The 19,078-nt window shown below is 40.4% G+C and overlaps 1 protein-coding gene across 2 annotated transcripts in view; it reads right to left on the bottom strand.

Annotated features, from left to right (window-relative positions):
- Positions 1-18,690, bottom strand: part of LOC110991235 (uncharacterized) — a 34,021-nt gene extending 15,331 nt beyond the window's left edge. Inside the window, exons 1-10 of one of the 2 annotated variants that reach the window (XM_087134100.1) lie at positions 18,266-18,690; positions 15,615-15,854; positions 13,088-13,318; positions 11,807-12,058; positions 10,601-10,828; positions 9,037-9,273; positions 8,184-8,426; positions 5,582-5,827; positions 3,207-3,464; positions 784-1,026 (exon numbers count right to left, since the gene is read on the bottom strand). In XM_087134100.1, coding sequence (XP_086990226.1) covers positions 784-1,026; positions 3,207-3,464; positions 5,582-5,827; positions 8,184-8,426; positions 9,037-9,273; positions 10,601-10,828; positions 11,807-12,058; positions 13,088-13,318; positions 15,615-15,854; positions 18,266-18,578 — 2,491 coding nt within the window. In that variant the 5' untranslated portion in view covers positions 18,579-18,690. The remainder of the gene's footprint in view (positions 1-783; positions 1,027-3,206; positions 3,465-5,581; positions 5,828-8,183; positions 8,427-9,036; positions 9,274-10,600; positions 10,829-11,806; positions 12,059-13,087; positions 13,319-15,614; positions 15,855-18,265) is intronic. The other variant, XM_087134102.1, reaches the window with a different exon arrangement.
- Between the last annotated feature and the right edge of the window lie 388 nt (positions 18,691-19,078).

Raw genomic sequence — 19,078 nt, 5'->3', positions numbered from 1 at the left:
AGAACAATTCATCAAAAAACAAATCAAAATCAAATCTATCTTGCTTTTAATAGTTTAAATATTACATTTTCAAATACGTAAATGTGCTGTCTGCAGGAAAGTATCAATTTCACATATTTAACAAACATTTTAGCTTTTGTTTCTCTTTTGTCATCTACTCGGTTTGCGAGAAGTCTGATTATTCACCTCGGTCATTTCATATCAGACCAACACACCTTTGGACCTTAGAACTTCCAATTTTGATAAAAATGGCCATGCTTCTGAATATTAATGAGCAAATACCACATGTCAATTTTTGGCACTAATGCCTGTTCCATGTGCATCGTCAGGATCAAGCAAAATGGAAGGTTTTAGCTTTAAACATCACCCTTTGAGTAAAAACACATCAAAATCCTGAGAGGTTTCATTAAATATACGTAAATGTGGGAAAAATTATGAGTAGTACATGTTCTCAACCACAATGTTGTCAAAATCAAGTTTTGTCAAAAGAGGGTCACCATGATTTTTGACACACCATCTTGACTCTTTGATGCTCGGAGTGTTTCCTTATCTATTTGAATCCACTGAAATCTTCTTGAAGTCAAATTTACAGCTATTCAGAAAGTTTGTAGGCTAAAAATGAGTCAGTTTTAACATAGCCCTGATATGGAGGTCTGATATGGAATACCCGTAGGTTGGATGGAGTCAGCCCCCTTCAAGTTCCCTTTCTTGGGTCAAGGCTTCTGTCTTAAATTGGGCAGGCCATAGTGGATCACCACTCACTTTCACGTAATGGCCACTTACAGACATGGACATGGAAGGTACAGGTACTTTTCAAGCTTGGCATGCGGGAGTCCACTGCTGTGCAGGTGACTTCCGTTGAGCCACTGAAGTCTGAGCCGCTTGCTTTGTTACAGGTTACTGTGGCTGGTTGTCCATCACTCTGTGTCGCTGTTGGGATGGCCCATGTGACGCCCACTGCCTTGTTCTGGCCAGGCGTAGGTCCCCTTTCAATATCTTCTGGGCAGCCCACTGGGAATTTTGGAACTGTTGGAAGACAGAATGGACCCAGGTACAACACAGTTTCGTGTAATATTCAATGTATTTTCATGAATTATTCAATTCATCCTTGGAAACAATTCTTTGATGTCTCGTGAACTGGCCCATTTGTATAAACATGTAGGCTGCATGGCTTTGCAGTGTTCCCTGTGAACCACTGCAGGTTAATAGCTGATCCTTTTTCTGGTTTCCTGAGGTGGGTGCAGTCTTGCAGGAAATTGTTCACATATGTATCATTCAATATTATACAATGCTAAAAATGAATCTGTGGAAGTGAAACAAATTACGAATCAGATGAGTTTTGAGGCTTTTCATGGTGAAGGTAGTATGGCAGAGCCACAAATAAGTATTGTATTACATACATGTTTGACATAGGAGTAGTTCCCCTTTGAAAATGTTTAGCTTTAGTTTAGAGTTCTTGATTTTTCTAATAGTGCGCCATTTTTCCCGTTACTTTTTTACTTTTTGGTGGAAGATCCGGGTGGGGAATGTGTTTTTTGGTAAAACTAAGCTTGAAATGGTTTTAGTAGGGAATAGGTCATTTTTCTTCTTATTTTGAAGGGTTGTCGGTCTTTTATGTTTATTGGTCAGAGGTTAGGTTCAAACCAACAGAGTGTTTTAGTGGATCTGTGGGTGGATACCAGACACGATGGCAGAAGCACTGACTACCCTTCAGCTGTGTGGATTTGATCCACTTCCCAATGGTTTCATCCAAAGTTGCCAAGAAGAACTATTAACTATTGACCAACAGTCAAGCATCTTACAGTTACTGCAGCATCAAGCCTGTATGCAGAGAGCCATACTGCAACAGTTCTAACAAATCCACACACTGAAGGCGATGATCACCCAGATTATTGGTGAGCAGCAACGACAAAATAATTACTTCCAAAACCTGGAATCCATGCTGAACCGTGAAAGAAGAGGTCTCCCAAAGATGTCCCAGTAACCCCAGTCACCATCAATGTGTCTACACCCAAGAGTCCTGAAGCCCCCAGAGTCCCCTCTAGACACCCAAAAGCAGTCCCTGTCAGTGCTTGAACTAATGACGAGCCAAACCAAGATGTGCAACAAGATGTGGCCACAGTCTACGGGAAGCCCAGCAGCGAGATCCAGCCGTACGGAATGTCGTGGATATGAAGCTGGATGGTCCAAAGAGGACGAGTCGTAGCAAGATGGCCCATGAGCCCAAGGTGGTGTAGCGGCTGCTACTGATGTGGGATAACCTAGAAGTGAAGGGTGGCCTACTGTTTTTCAGGACTGGTGGAAACAACATCAGATACTTGATGGTACTACCCCATGGCGTACATGAGGCAAAACACCAGAACCAGTTAAAACAGAATTCTACAGCTGGAATGCAGATGTCCATCCCTGCCATTCCTCCATCAGAGGAGTTCCAAGACTCAAGTAGGACCTATATGAAGAGTCATTAAATACCAGTTGTGTACCTAAATGCCTGAATATATTTGGTCGGTACTTTGAATTTAATACAATGATAAATGTTTTCCCTGCTGTTATGTTAGAGGATGCTGTACAATGCGTGTTAATATTTATATTAAATTCATTTTCATTTGCATTGCTGAGGACAGCAATGACTTAAGATGGGCGAGTGTGACAGATCCAGTCAAATACACGTTTTTACATAGGAGTAGTTCCCCTTTAAAAATGTGTAGCTTTATAGAGTTCTTGATTTTTCGAATAGTGTGCCATTTTTCCCCATTTCAGTAGCAAGTAGGTTACAGAGGTTTTTGGAAGTACCATCAAGAATACCTCTTTCTGAGTATGTGGTTCTGAAAAGAACTGGACAGTACCTAACCTTTCGGACGGTATGCTCTGTTCATTGTCAGGAGACTGCAGAGGGTCCAACGATGAAGCTGCTACATTGTGTTTGGAAGTGGAGAGGTGTCAAGAGAATGCTAACTCAGGATCCAACCCAAATGAATCCCTTATTAGTGAACTGCACCTTACGCATTCGCAATCACACATGTATGTATTTTATGGCGACTTTTTTTCATTAAAGAGGAAAGTATTTTGAGGCGCTGTCAATTTACTGTCATATGCACACTGACTGTGAAGATCCTTACAGAGACGTCACTGATTTTAACAAGACTTTTTTGACAATGCTACCCGGCTGAATATTTTGCGTCAATCACAGCAAAAGAAAACCTTACCTTCACCAACAGTGACTTTGAAGCTGCACGTGGCCTTGGATGGAAAAGTGCCAGAATCAGAATCGGTTGCAAAGCAAGTTACGTCCGTTTCTTGATTATTGGGAAAGGGGAAATCATGGGGGGGGACACAGGTGACCACTGCTTTCTTGATGCCATTTGAATCAAGTGCTCCAGTGGGTTCGATATAGCTTACAACAGTCGTATCTCCGTCGCCAGGGGAATGAGTAAAATCAGGACAACTCCCATCAAATGTTGGATCTACAGAGACAACAACAAAGATCAGTGCTGTCACAAGACTTCCAAAACTGCTGATGACTTGAAATTGGCTGTAAAATCTGCTACTCTATCAAGCCCCATCTACACAGATGAGTAGTAATGAAATTCCCTGTGACAAACAGACAAACCATGCAAAAGTGTGATAAAAAGCTGCATTTGGCAACTTGTCAAAGACATTATGCTGGGACTAAATATTCTGGTCAATCAGCAGTCTTCTTGTAGCGATGACTTCGAAGACTAGCTGAGGCACTGTTGGAGCCAAAATGGGGCACATTCTGCACACCTGCAAACCTATAGTACTAAAGCGCCTGTTATTAGCACAATGATTTTCACCTCCCGAATGGTTTCCACCTTTTGGGTACAACATCATACAGAATATTCATCTCTGTCAACACTTTGTGCTATGTACTAATCCTCTTTGCAAATGGGTCCTTTACATAACATCCTAATCTGCCCCGAGTTGAAGTGCGCCCTCAACCCTCACTGGGGAAGAAGATGGGGAATGTTTCCCAACTGGTCTGATGCAGTACAATCCTACACAGTGCAAATGTGAAATCTGCTGATACACTTTAAACAGAAATTGGTTGTGTGTGCTCAGTGCATCTTGAAGCGCATGCATGAATCAGTGTGTGCACTGTGAGTTTCCAGTAATTTCAAGTACCACTGTTGCTTTGTAAACACAAACCCTCTCGTTTCCACCAGGAGCTACAGGATAAATAAAGGTAAATTTCCACAAAAATCAGTGCATTACCAGGCAGGTGTGTGGGTGTACTGTGTGCACGTGTTTATGGTGCCTTGTGGGACACCAGAACAATGGGAAGTACCCCTGACTAGGATCATTTGGGGGTACAAAAGAATAAGAATTTCATAAAACTTATATCAGGAATTCACTCAAAAATAAAGAATTTTCAACAACTACTTATCCATCACTAAGCCAGTTAACAATGAATCATCAGGACCAAATGCAAGCAATTCGAAAACTGTGCTTCACACACTAATTTTTAACTACATATGAGAACAAAGGAAATTCCTTACAGGATACAAATGTGAGGGGGTGTGCAGGCGTGGTATACACAGTGTGAACCTCTCCACAAAAGAAGTCCACATACTAGGGTGCGATGGGTGTGTGTGTGGAAGGGGCTCAGCTAGCACTCAAGGTGGGTACTTCATTTTGTTATTTAAAAAGAAATCAGATAAAGTTTTGAAATCATCTGATCAGCCACTGTCCATCTTCATAAATGCGCACTATCACACAAGAAAGCACTCATCCTCGTTTGGTAATGTTTTCATAACCTTTTTAAAACATCACATTTGCCTTAAATATCATATTTTGCATTTTCATACATGACAAGTAACTTATATGTACTTCGTTTAATCCTTTGACTTGTTTGAGTGGCATTTGTGAAATTGAAAATTAGCTCTTATTAATTTCAAGTGATTTAAGTAAGAAACGAATACAAAAGTGATTCCTTGGGAAAAGAACATGAGATCTCTTATGCCTAAATCTAGAATCATGTGTAAGCTGATTAGCCCGCCACTGTTGCATATAGCTGTCTTTGTTTCAAACTTACTAATGCAAGTGATCTAATACTTTGATGCATAAATAAAACATTTGACTTGCAAGAATTTGAACCCAGGACTTTTTGTGAAATAAGCAACGTCCGTTCCACTGGAAAAAGATGACAATATACAGTAATTCATAGAACTGTAAAAACTTGAATATTTTAAATGATCTAAATTTGAATATAAAAATGTTTTGGCTTTCTTGGGAACTTAAAGGATTAATGCAATGAATTTTCCACAGTTCAGAGATACCTTGCACCAACACACTGTTATCAATGGATAAGAGGGGCACAAAGGAAACAGTGCATGGTGGTGGCTATGTAGAAGGTTGCTACCAATCATAAGGTAAAGCAACAGTGTCTTTAGTATGGGGAATTCAAATTGTTATGTTTATGTGCAATCAGGTAACTCAGTGTACCGGACTGTATTCAAATTTAACTTGCAAAAGGCTTATTGTCCTATTACAATTACCAATACTATCTGTAGTCTGAAAACAGGTGCAGTACGGCATGGATATCAAGACCAGTGTTACTTACAAATTTTAACTCTGAATTTATCCTTTGCCTGGTAGAGTGTGATGGGGTCTGTAACCTCACATGTCACTTCATGACTACCTCCTGCAAACTTTGACCCCGGCTTAGGGTTACATGTGACTGGTAGTTCCTCTCCATTGGACCCCACTGCAATCGGCATGACCCAGTCCACCTTTGCCGCTTGATTTTCTTCCTGATTTGGACCTTGTTTTTTGTCACTTACCAATGCGTTCTCAAGTAAGTTTGGCCCTGGAAAGAAAAAAACCCAGAATTTCTTTAACATGAAGGATCTGTTGCAAGGCTGGTCCCATATTCATTCTTTGCATGCTGTCACCATAGGCATCCACGCAGAGCCTCGAACTAGCAGCTTGTACAATTCCGTCAGAATCGTATTGTATAATCGCATGGTATGAGAACTAACACAGCACATGCAAAATTACATGAGCAACATGCACGGGAATCATTGAACCGGCTACATTTATTGTGTAAAGCTGCCAGATTGAGGCTGCATGCCTATGGCGGCAGCGTGCAAATGTGAGCGAATAGTACGCTTGGAAGGCCTGCACATTTTTTAGAAAATCAGATGTGAAGATATTAGGGTTTATTAAGGTGACAATGTGACATTATTCTGGCAGCTTTGTGTCTTTATCCCGACACTGTTTCAACATTTCAGACCAGGCATGAATAGGCTAATACTATCGTCAAAATTGCTTGAGAAACTAACATTTTTATACATGTGATTCAGCGAAATATTTGGAAGATGGTTACTCTTTCCAAATACTACAAAACCCCAAACTTGACCTCCACTGTGACTTCAATATGACTCTGAACCCTAAAATAGGAAAGAGTGGGATGCGACTTTACTCCCCTTTTGTCGTGACAGGTTACATATTACAATGCAACCAATGCATGAATTGAATGTTGTGTTTCTCCGATCATGTTTTTACTGTGTTCCATTCATTGTTTTATTCTGAGTATATATCAATCTACCCCAAAGGTAATGGAATCGTCCACAAGTTTTAGCCAATCAATTTTTCGTCATTCCTGCGTAGACGTAACTCTGCCATTCAGAGAAGGCGTCCGCGAAGTGGGAAAACGCCTTCCCGTCTTATGCAACAGTATTTCGTTCAGGCTGTGGTAATTGTCAGAACGCTCATTGTATTATTGTGAATCAAATCATGACAGTTGATGAAGAATAGGTCGCATTGTACAATCGGACACAATTAGAATCTTTGGGTGCATGTAGGAGTTTTCTTATGTGAGAGAGAGATAGAGAGTCAGAAGTCATTTTGACTTGCTCGAGAAAGACTGAGGTTTGGAGAGTGACTGTGTGATGCGAGACCGGTTTTGACTCCCTAGCATCAGAAATCTGAGCCAGCAGATTTAGCTTTGTTGTGGATCTGTTTGACCACTTTGGAAAAGGACGGAAAAATCTGTTTTCGTGAGAATTAGGCAAACTATGGCCTAATTCCAGCAACAGATGTCCAGGTTGGATTAACGACTTCGTGGCAACAGTTCACCTCCCAAGACAGTTGTTCAACAAATTAGCGTGTAATATTGATGATTTTCTTGCTTTTATACATCGAAGTAAAAGCCTGCAGATGATGAAGTTTCGTCGTAATTGTAATAGTAGGACTATTAAGCTGATCCTGGAGATCGAGGCTGATGATTTTTTAGAAGATCAGAAATTTACATTTATGAAAATAAGGATAATGATATAAGATTTGTGGTAATTTGGAATTGTAGAGATCGAGGTTGGAAAGGAAACAAATTGGAGCGATTTCGCCAGTTCTTTAAAACTATTAAGGTTTTGGGTTTGAATTTATTGTAGATGGCCTTATGTTGAGACTGGTCCCACCGACTCTACCGATGACTGAGAAGAGTCCCTTGTGTACTGCTAATTAGGAGCATAGACTCTGAACTTGCTGTGCTTGCCCGAGCTTTGGGCTGATCTACTGCGGTTTGTTAGATGCCAGATTCAGGGGGCTACAGAAACTTCAACAGATATATCAATGGTGGACCGATTAATTTTGCTATTTAATAATTTACAGTGGATATGATGGAACCTTTCTTTTTTATGATTGATGTGATGATCCCAGAGTCTCTTGATTGACTAATTGAGTATAATTGAGTTTTTATGGCTTAATCACAGACCTGTAAATAATTAAATAATTCTGTAAGACGCTCACTTTCTAATACCATATCGAGCTCATGTTGTAAATATTGGAATACAGAATATCAGAAGACCATTTGATCTTGTTATTTATTGTGATTGTCAGTGCATCCTATAGGATCCGGGGTTGCCATTCCTAATTGTGAACAGCCAAATGTCGGAGTGGTGACACATATAAAACAGAAAGAAAACGTTGTTAATTTCTGAAGTAAATCTAAGACTATAAGACTGTTTTTGTGGTGCAGATCCGGCAGTATTAAAACAAATGACTCCCCTTTGACAAACTATTATCAAAACGTTTCAAGAATTTTGAACGGCTGTTGAAATTGGTGATATGCGTCCATACTTTTGAAAACCCAGCTAGTCCCTACATGAACCATTCACATGCCATTTAAAAGCAAACTAAACAATGTCAGAGTAGACTTCACTCACAGACAGCAACCTTGAATTTACAAGTGGAAACTCCGATACCACTCTGCTCGGCCTGGCAGGTGACATGATTCTCTCCTCCCCCAAAATTGAGGAAGTCGTCCCATGCTGGATTGCAAGTCACACTAGCAGCTGCTTCATCCTTATCTTTGGCACTTGTTATCCAGGCATGGGTAGCTTTATACTCATCGGGGTCTGGTGATAGGCTGATGTCTTTACCACAGGTGTTCCCATCAAATGCTGGATCTTTCCCAGAGAATCAAGGAAAATAATGCAAAAGATGCACCTCCTAGTTATACTTACATAAGGCAATCTACGGTATTCAGGGCAGGAGTAAAAAGGGTGAATGGGTAAGACAATGTCTTCATTGTAGTCATGACCTAATTCTCTAGATTCAAAGGATCAAAGATTATTGTTGAAGGCATATGGTTTTCGTTGTGTAACATAATGGAATATTCTTGATGCGCACTATAATATGACCTCATGACCTCATCATGAAGACTAACGATTTAAATTAAGGATGTTAACTTAATGCTGGTGAATTAACTCTGGTGTGATTGCAATTCATGGTGATTTCCAGTACACATGTAATGAATTATCTTTGTACAGTAAGTTTATTTTGAGAACGTGACAATTATGTCAACCTTGAGCTAAGCAACAAGAGTCCTTAAAATTGCTAATAAATTTTATGCAAACCAAATCTAATCATCTGACATTCAGGACTGTCTACACGGATGGACATCACGCAATTGAATCCGAACCCTGGGAAATGTTGAATATGAACCCATGTTTACAAGTCCAACTTGATGACCTGAATCTGTCAAACTCACATCCCTTGAGAAATTCAAATACTTACAGACACGGACCGTGAAGGTGCACGTATCAAAGAGATCAGCATTCACTGCTTTACATGTTACAACAGTTTCTGAACCGCTGAAAGTTGCAATGTCTGGATCTGGGTCACATGTCACGGAATCTGTCGACGTTGGTTTTCCCCACTTGCCACTGATACCCGTAACCGTCATTTTACCCTCATCTGGTGTCACATCGACTACACCAGCATCGCACGATCCTCGGCTGTCAAATGTGGGCACTATATGGGGGAAATTTAAAAAAATAAAATGAACTCGAAAATTTCAAAGGGTGCGTGATGAAGTCCTTGAAAATGTGTAACATTAAACTGCAGTTGAAACTGTGGAGCGCAAATTTGTTTTGAAAAAAATATACATGACGCCGGCAAATTTGAATAGGAAGAACCATAATACACTGATTGCACGCATTAAGTCATGTGACCTATAGTGGGTATCATCACTCTCTAGGTAAAGTGTGTTTCATAGTGTTGTTTACCAAAAGTAAAGCCGATTTTCAGATAATAGTACAAAGCACACCAGTTCTTAATCTGAGTATTGTAACAACTGTAAAACAAACTGTAAAAATTGAAAAGGTTAACTGAAACACAAAGGTCCAACAGTTCAAGGGTTGTAGTATAATAATAAAAGAGTTCAGTATTTCAAAAAGCCATCGTCTTTCGGAAACAAAGTGCGCATGAGTCAGTGTATGGCCGTGCTGATAAGACAGTGGACTATTGTGTGTGCACGAGTAGCAGTGTTCCTGAATAGCCTCATGCTGGGCATGCCCTGTTGGAATATGGCTCACTGTATCAATGGAACTGTAAAGTTCACAGACTATTTAGTGTTGAAGAATAATCTTTGTGTATTTCTATTTAAATATTACTATTAATTTCGGACAGATACATTCGTCATTGGCAAAGTCTGCAATATTTCAAAAGAATTAATATCCCTTAAGGAGAAGGAACTTCATAAAAAAACCCTTTACTTACATGTTCCTAGTGCTACTTTGAGGTTCCGGAAACCTTTTTTGACTCAGCTCCCCTCCTCTTAAGAAGAAGGAACTTCATAATAAACCCTTTACTTACATGTTCCTAGTGCTACTTTGAAGGTACAGGAAACCTTTTTTGACTCAGCTCCCCTCCTCTTAAGGAGAAGGAACTTCATAATAAACCCTTTACTTACATGTTCCTAGTGCTACTCTGAAGGTACAGGAAACCTTTTTTGACTCAGCTCCCCTCCTCTTAAGGAGAAGGAACTTCATCACAAACCCTTTACTTACATGTTCCTAGTGCTACTCTGAAGGTACAGGAAACCTTTTTTGACTCAGCTCCTCTCCTCTTAAGAAGAAGGAACTTCATAATAAACCCTTTACTTACATGTTCCTAGTGCTACTTTGAAGGTACAGGAAACCTTTCTTGATTAAGCTCCTCTCCTCTTAAGGAGAAGGAACTTCATAACAAACCCTTTACTTACATGTTCCTAGTGCTACTCTGAAGGTACAGGAAACCTTTTTTGACTCAGCTCCTCTCCTCTTAAGGAGGAAAACTTTATAACAAACCCTTTACTTACATGTTCCTAGTGCTACTTTGAATGTACAGGAAACCTCTCTTGACCCATCTCCTGTGGCTGTGCATGTGACTACTGTCGTTTTATCATCTTGGAATACAACCGGCATGCAAGTTACTTGGGGTGCCTCACCATCATTAATGTCGTTGTTTGCAACAGGTTTGTCAAAGGTGACTTTTCCACCATTAGCCAATGCAATATCAGCCGGGCAACCCGTTTTGAATGTTGGATCTGTGGAGATAAGGGTTAAACCAAAATCTCTTCCACAGATGGTAAAATTACTACAATTTGGGTAACAAGGCTTAGTGTACTTGGATGTTTTGTAACTTGATGATATGAGGAAAGGAAACAAAATGAAAGACAGAAGAAGTTTATACATGTAGTTTGAAATTGATATATTTTATTTGAAGTTTTTGATTTTGGTTGTGGCTTGGGCTTGAATGTAACTGGATGTTTCAAGCAACACTCAAGCAAGGCAAATATTGCTGATTAAAATAGCATGAACTGAGTATTCAAATATTGTCACAATTGCAATACTTGACTTACATAACAGAAAAACTTGTACACTTGATTTATCTGTGCACTCTTAATCTATCCTTATTGGTTTAAACTCCAGCAAATTCTTAGTCAACATGCTTCGTAGACTACATAAATACAAATGCGTACATACACATGTGTATGCTAAGCCAGCTCGAGTAATTCCAACACTCATGCTCATACAACATCTGAAAATTTGCTGTGTCAGTGAATTTCCTGATGTCAAGAGCACTACAGGTAGCGGGGTCAGATTTACTTAAGCCACACAGACTCAATTTTGAATCTTAATGTTTTTTATGGTGAAGGTGGCAAGTTAACAGGTTTGCAGTAGCACTATGCAAAATGTCTCTTTTGTGAGTACATGAGTTTGTTTCTGCATTCAATTGGGGACCCTGAACAATAGAGGACAATAAGGTCCCCGATTGACAGAGGGTCCCCGATTGACAACTGTGTACAAAACATATGGGTGGTCTTCTAAAAAAGTTAAAGTACAAACAAAAGAGGAACAATAGGGGGTCCCCAGTTGCAGGCAAATACACACTTGTGTGTACATGTATGTGTGGCTCCAATGAGTACCCTTGTCTTTTCAGAACCACACAAATTCATGATGAGAGAAGTATTTCACATTACACTACCACAAACCTATCACAACTGACATTCTGCTATACTTACACACTCTCACATCAAAGCTGCATTCAGAGAAGAGGGCCGGGTTACTGCCATCTGTGACTTTGCATGTCACGGTGGTATCCCCGCCAACAAATTCATAATTATCGGGGTCTGGGTCACACTTAACGGTAGCTCCTGGAGTCGCTGTGGTTGGCTCCGTCCAGGAGATGCTTGATGAGGCTGTGTTTTTTCCATTATCTGGCTGAGTTACAATGGTGTCAACACTGCATGAACCCTCGTTGTCAAAGGTTGGTACTGATGGAATTTGAAACAATATGATGAGAATTTGAAAAGTATACGTGGAAAGTTCAGTTAAGAAAACAATCTGGATCAAGAAGCATTGTGACAGCAGCCTGGAAGTAGCATAAATGAACAATGAATGTTTATGAGTGCCAATGATGAGAATATAATCTCCGGAGGTGAAAGATTGAATGTTAATAATATTAGTATATTATACTCCGGTGGCAAAGCTCATGGGAACAGATAGAACATTTATTCTTTCACCTCAATAAATCTCTTTTTCTTTTCAAGAATTTCAAAAATTCGTTTCGTGTTGTAAAATGTAATGCACGATAAAACATTCCATTTGTGTTCAAGTCATGATTTTGAGTCTCACATAAAACTCACAAAGTGAATACATGTACTACGTCACACTTCAGGACAATCCTGGATATTCTACAAATTTCTCTCAACATTTGGCAGCATATAAGAAGCAACAGCCTGATAGCAAGTGATGCATCACTTATGAGCTTAGAAATTTCTGCTGTATCGGTTAAAAGAAGGACCGGCCAGTGCTTGACGCTTATCTTCAGCTGTGCACCGTTTTGTGTGAAGAGCTGTGTTACAGCCGCTCAATCCAAAAGAGCTGTTGTGCGGTTCTACTGCACGACACTGTTTCTACTGTGTGCCATGCATTGGTCCAAATAATCCATGCTCCATCCATGATTTGCAATTTATCACTGAGATTGACAGGGATTTATCATCAGGGGCTTCAGGTGAATTTAGATGTCCTCCGTACATCTGCTCTAGGTGAGAACCAAAGGGGTTTTAGCAACAAGGATTCATTTTTTATGCACACACACGTTAATCGCAATTACAGTGGGACACGGGATAATGGAGGCATTCATTTCTGGTTAAAAACACTTCTCATATCTAAATTTATATTTCACAGTGTACATTGTACATGTATGTAGCACTAATGGGATCTACCTCACAGTATATGCATGATCAAAACATTGCAGACTCAAAATGTAAGAGGAAATTTCCTTGATAGCTTTGACTTACCCGACCCTCTTGTAACCGTAAAGGTACAGGAAACCTTTCTCGAACCATCTCCTGTGGCTTCACATTTGACTGGTGTCGATGTATCAACCGGGAATACATCCGGGTTGCAAGATACTGAGGGTGGTTCACCACCATCGATGTCTCTGTTTGCCACAGGCTTGGCAAAGTCGACTTTCAGAGCACCATTATCAGATGCGAAATCAGCCGGGCAACCTGTCTCGAATGTTGGATCTGTGGAGATAAGCATTTACATGTAATATGAGACCTAGTCCCCAATTCCCCAAGGCTACAGACTAATCCAATTAGACGCCATAACTGCGGTGGCACAGCACTCACATGCACATTCTTTAGCTTGACGTGCGCATTTGGCAAATCATGACACCCTATTAGTCAAAGAGGCATGTAACGCGCGCGTACCACCTGTCCACGAGTGCTGTGCCACTGCAGTTACGGCTTTTAATTCTGCTGGTAGAATTAAAATATACAGAACTGTCAGCAATAATGAACATGCTTCATTCTTGGTCAGGCTATAGAGCACATATATAATAGGCTTCTAATGAAAAAAGTCCCCCCAAGCTAGTAAGAATAACCGAAAGTCAAATTCATCTCTTTGTGAAGTAATACTTTATCAAATCAAATAAAGAATATACATGTACATGAAAGGAAAAAGGCACCCTTTAGGCTCTTGAAGATTCAAACCAGAAACCAGTTTGTTTTCAGTCACGTAGCTTTTGATTGTCAGTTCCTAATTTGCATGGATGTGCGCGAAAAAGGCCCTCAGCATTCTGGTGTACTGGAAACTGAAATACACGTTAATGCATGCTCCTCCATGGACATGGTACGCTTTCTGAATGACTTTGCCTCTTACGTTATGTTATGTGACGTGAAAAACATCTATAGGGCTTCGATGAATCTGGTGACCATGGTCAGATGGTAAAACTGCTATCACGGGTCATTAGCAGTAATGTATTGTCCATATTGCCAGTGGTGGCACCAGTATGACCACGACAGTTGCTCCACGCAACAAATTTTCCAAGTTTCCAATACAACGCTTTCTGCCATTTAGGGAGGCCTTTCAAAATGTCCAGTGGAAACCTTGTTGGATTTGCCTATTACCACATGAGACTTTTCCATGAATATAGTTTGTAACGTTATTTCATATGACATCAAAGGTGATGCATGCGCATCCCTGCTGTCTGCTCTGTAGCCTTGTGAGATCGGTAATCAGTGGTGATTCAGTCGCCATTTTCTTCTTAATAAAGTGCATTAAAAAGTTCCAAGTAATAACCCTCCAATGCTAATGGACATGAACTTGACTGGGAGAACGGAAGTTTTTAAGTCTGATCTGGTGGCAGTTGGTGATTTTCTGAAAAGAACTGAGAGACTCACAGTAATGGGCAATATAATGCTCTGCCTAGTGGCTGGACAATACCGGATTCTAACAACGGAGGGTACAGCTACACGGTAAACAATCTTGTGATTTCATAGAGAATCCTGTGTTCATTTCTGCTTACAGTATAAGAAGAGAGAAAAATCTGCTGACCGTCCTGTGTGTCAGTAGATGTTCTTTGCAGATTTGCTAAGTCACTATTTCTGAACAGCAAGTATTATCTGAAACACATTGCATGATTGCATGACTTCACAGAAGTTATATTATTATACCTGATATAAGTTTCTTACATTCTCGAGCAATTCCTGGGTACAAAATTTTCACTACAGCTGCATACAAAGTGAAGAAACCACTTACGGTACATGTGAGCTTTTACATTTTAGAGAGTAAGTTTCATATTGGGAACAACATAAAACTGCCACCTTTAATAATGGTGTAGTAGTTTACTGGTATTTGCACATGCTACTCACATTGGTGCATAAAGTTTCCATTTGCTGTGAATCTGTGCACAAGTCTTTTCTTTTGAGACAATTAAACAAGGGCTTTAAAGAAAAACACTTTATCCATGAATTGTAAATTTGTTTGCACTGGGAATGAACAAGTAATGCACTGCAAAAACACTGCTTGACAAAAGTGCATTTGTGTATTCAGCATCAGCATGTAAGTACTTGGGGTATATATGTTACAACTAACAAAAGCTGTTTTCTAGACTCGTACATGTACATGAGACTGGTCTCTTTCAATACAAAATCCAAAGCAGTAAAATCTCACAATATTCTGTAAAGCAGATTCCCTGGGATTTAAGGGTTTTAACATGATTGTGGGTAACGATTTTGCAGAGTAGGCCTACGCAAGACAACTGTGAAAACACGAACAACTTTTAAAAATAACTTAATTGTCTCATGACACGCGATTTGAATCTTTTGTTGGATTATTCTGGTTTGCCGTTTGTAACTACATTGGCAATAATAGACCATGGAGGAATAAAAAAAAAACAGTGAGGTGTTATAACCAACATTTTGTGGAAGTGGCTGTGTGAAAACAAAAGTTGAAAATCAAAAGTTGGCGCTGCAAAGACATGACAGTTTTGCAGCATCAACAAGTGTACTGCAGTGATTTATTTGCCACAATACTCACACACACGAACTTGAAATGAGCACTGTGCCGTAGCTTTAGTGTCGAGGTCCGTTGCAGTGCAAGTGACGAGAGTGTCACCTCCATATTTTGCGCCAGGAGCACTATCACAGGTCACTGCAGCTGGCTTGCTGCCATCACTGTTTGTCGCAAGAGGGAAGGCCCAATACACCGTTGCTTCATTTTCTTCCGTATCTGGCTGCGTTATTATGGTCTCACAACGGCCTGATTTGAAAACTGGCGCTGCAGAGAAAAAAAACCAATGAGTACGGAATTTGGGGCTGAACTTTCTGCGTTAACTTACGAATCTCACTCCAACTTCTTCAAGGAATAACCACCAGTGTACATTTCTACACATTCCTTTTTGCAGCGGCAACAATACAAATGTGTAGGCTCGGACTCGGGAATCAATATCAAGCTTGAAATCGTCAATTTACTGTATCACTCGGTCGCAACTGACATTGACAATATTACGAAAGCGGGTGTCAAAGGTAAACTTCTGCACCGGTAAAAGCAGGACAGTCTGTGGCCGAGCTGGAGGCTGCTCTTTTAGTGTTAAAGACCCCAAGCAGCTACCCAAACACCTGATTGGGCTAACCATGTTGAATACAAGCTGAATGAAAAGACAACCGTTTTTAAGATTAATTGGACGAATGTACATCGTACGGTGTGAATGAATTTGAGGTCGAATAGAAAACCAAACCAAGGGTAATTTTCTGCGAACTTTGGCCGCTCATTCAAATTGTAGGCAAACTGATGAGAGAGGTTTATAAAAACCAGGCAACGCCAACCTGCCAGGCTTGAGTCTGGGAGCTTTAGCCTCGCGCCCCATTACGCACAGCCCTGGCCCTGAGAGGATCGCACACTCAGGGATATGCATTAGCTGCGCGTACTCTGCGACAAACGCGCCAAAAATCTGTGCTCGCACGTGGGGATTACCCAAAGGGCGGTCATTTTCATGTAAAAGCACGTCCTCTCTTGTTCCCACAAAGTGCCAGTGGCTTTTACCAAGGCATTTGCAGATAAATAGTTAATTTTATGAGTGAAACAGTCTGAATAACTACATACAGTAACAGACAAAATTCTACCCCACACGACACGGCTGAGTGGACATTCCACCTGTCACCCCATGACATTAGCCTCTTTACGCTCTTCGAACGGTGGCTGGCTTTCATTAAATCAGCCAACAGCTATCAACCAATCGACTTTGTACAACTTTTTATTTTCACTGTTCTACTCTAAAACCCATCAAGTTACGGAATCAACTGCGTACATTGGCTGGCGCGCGGTAACGCTGTTGGCTGTTCATGCACGTTTTTACAAACTTTTTATGAGGGCCTTCTGTGGTTGATAAAATAGCGTGTTTGTTCGCAATGCGCTTGTGAAAAGAGAGACCCTTTTCCGGGCGACAGCCTTCCTGTGGTCGATCGAGCGCGTGCGCATTTAGAACAAAAAGACAACTTGCCATATGCTCTCAAAGCCTTAATTTATATTCAGTTAATATTAAAATAGTTTAATTATCTATCTTACTTATTAGTAAATTATCAGTTAACAGAAGTTAATTGACACTCATTCTGTGTGGTGACACGATACGAATTACTACCAATAGCAGATTTTCATAATCAATAACCGAATGTTAAAATGATGGAACTCTTGTCTCAAACGTCCATGTACTGACTGTTCTGTCATGTGTTTGTGTTTATCGCAAATTTGTTTTGAAGCCATCCTGAGCAAGGAAATATAGGGAAGCATATTTAGGACATAACTAAAAAGGTTTGACCCACTATTTCGCCCGGGCGAAATACTAATCCGCCCGGAATAGTAATCCGCCCGAGCAAAATTGTGGGTCATACGTTTTTTAAAGTCATGTCCTAAAATCAGCTTCCGTAGAAATGAGTAAAGGCGGTCAGTTTTTCTTACCTGAAAAAAAATACAGGGGTCAGGGGCAGCACATATAGTAAAAAGGAAACTCAATAAAACGCCAGCATAAGATTTGATATCGGTTGATCGGTCGGAAGATGGGTAGACTACAGAATATTACCTCGCTCATATTGGACTTCATTTCATAATTAATGACTTTCAACAATCAAGCCTAAATTGCTTTGCGCCATTTTAGCTAGTTTTGATTTGCGCAGCCAAAAATGCTTTCATACGTCCTATATTAATGAGTTTCATTAAAACAAACCAAAACAAAATTAAAAAGAAAAAAAAAACGAAAAACAAAAGCTGAGACCTGAGCTCTGACGTAGATAATATAAAAAGATATTATATCTTTTTAATGTAAAATGTCCAAAAACATATATCGTTACTTAAAAAGAAAGAAAGAAAGAGATATTTAGGCATAGGCCTACGTTTTGGGTTAACTTTAGTGTCAATATAAATATTCCAGGGAATTTCATGGTATTGGAAAAATTCACGGATACCACGAAACCCAACTTTATTTTGGAACGGGAAGGGGGGGATGCTTTGGAACACAATGAAAGTCACATGGTTTCCAGCGCCACAACCCCACCCTCAACGGTCATCCCCACCCAATCTCCCATCCCCACTTGTCAACACGGATTGACGCAATTTGTACTTTTACTGTGTATGTAAAGCTTAGGCAATTTGATGGAGCGTGCTATAGCCTACTATATACACCAGTTCTGTCTTACCTGAGCCTTCAACCGTCCGGGAGCCCAGGCAAAGGGCCAAGAGCACCATGGTAAACCATCGTCGCTTCCAGTCCGTCCTCATCGTCGCAATGTATAGGACACTCTCACGATCTACCGTAATTTGAAAGCTGCAGAATTCCGAGCGCGCTTTTGCCGTCTCTCCTCCAAGATAGCAGATTCCCAAATGCTTCGAGCCGAACAAAATGAAACAATATGTATTACCTGCATTTGAAACGATCTGGCGCAATAAATACGCAGACTGGATGGAGCCCAAGAAAGACAGGTCAGCCGATGTCCACCACGCCCCAAACATAAAACAACATTGCAAGGCCTACGCCTCGGCGCAAACATCGGCTGGCGTTTTTGCTATTGCTGTGGCAACACATTTGACTTTTGACCCATCTGAAATTAAATTTTAAACTATTAGGTTAAACGCAATGAGAAGGGTCTGTGTCCTTAAAAAAATGTGAACCTTCACTGAGCCATAAGTACAGAGTACTACCACAAAATTAATTATTTACCCAGATAAATGATTCAACGAGAAATGTGCAGTAAAGAGTGGTTGCGCAGAAAACCTGACATGCGTCAACCCCGATCGCATCGTCTACTTTGTCGGTTACCGTGATCTGCTGCTTTCTTGTTGGATATCGTGTATTTGATGGCTTTAACTTTCAGAGCTCGTTTTTTTACAACACTGGGTCCGTTTCTTTTCTTTTCTTTTGGTTTTTGGTTTCAGACACAAGTAGCAAGGGTGAGATCGGGAGATGAAGAGCAATTGAAGAAGCATCAAGTACAAGAGCTGTATAATAATAA

This window comes from Acanthaster planci, linkage group LG03, assembly GCF_054643075.1.
Source record: "Acanthaster planci isolate LZ-2023a linkage group LG03, COTS_SCS, whole genome shotgun sequence".
Lineage (NCBI taxonomy): Eukaryota > Metazoa > Echinodermata > Asteroidea > Valvatida > Acanthasteridae > Acanthaster > Acanthaster planci.
The sequence above is the reverse complement of the archived record's forward strand: the minus strand, read 5'-3'. Positions and strand labels throughout refer to the sequence as shown.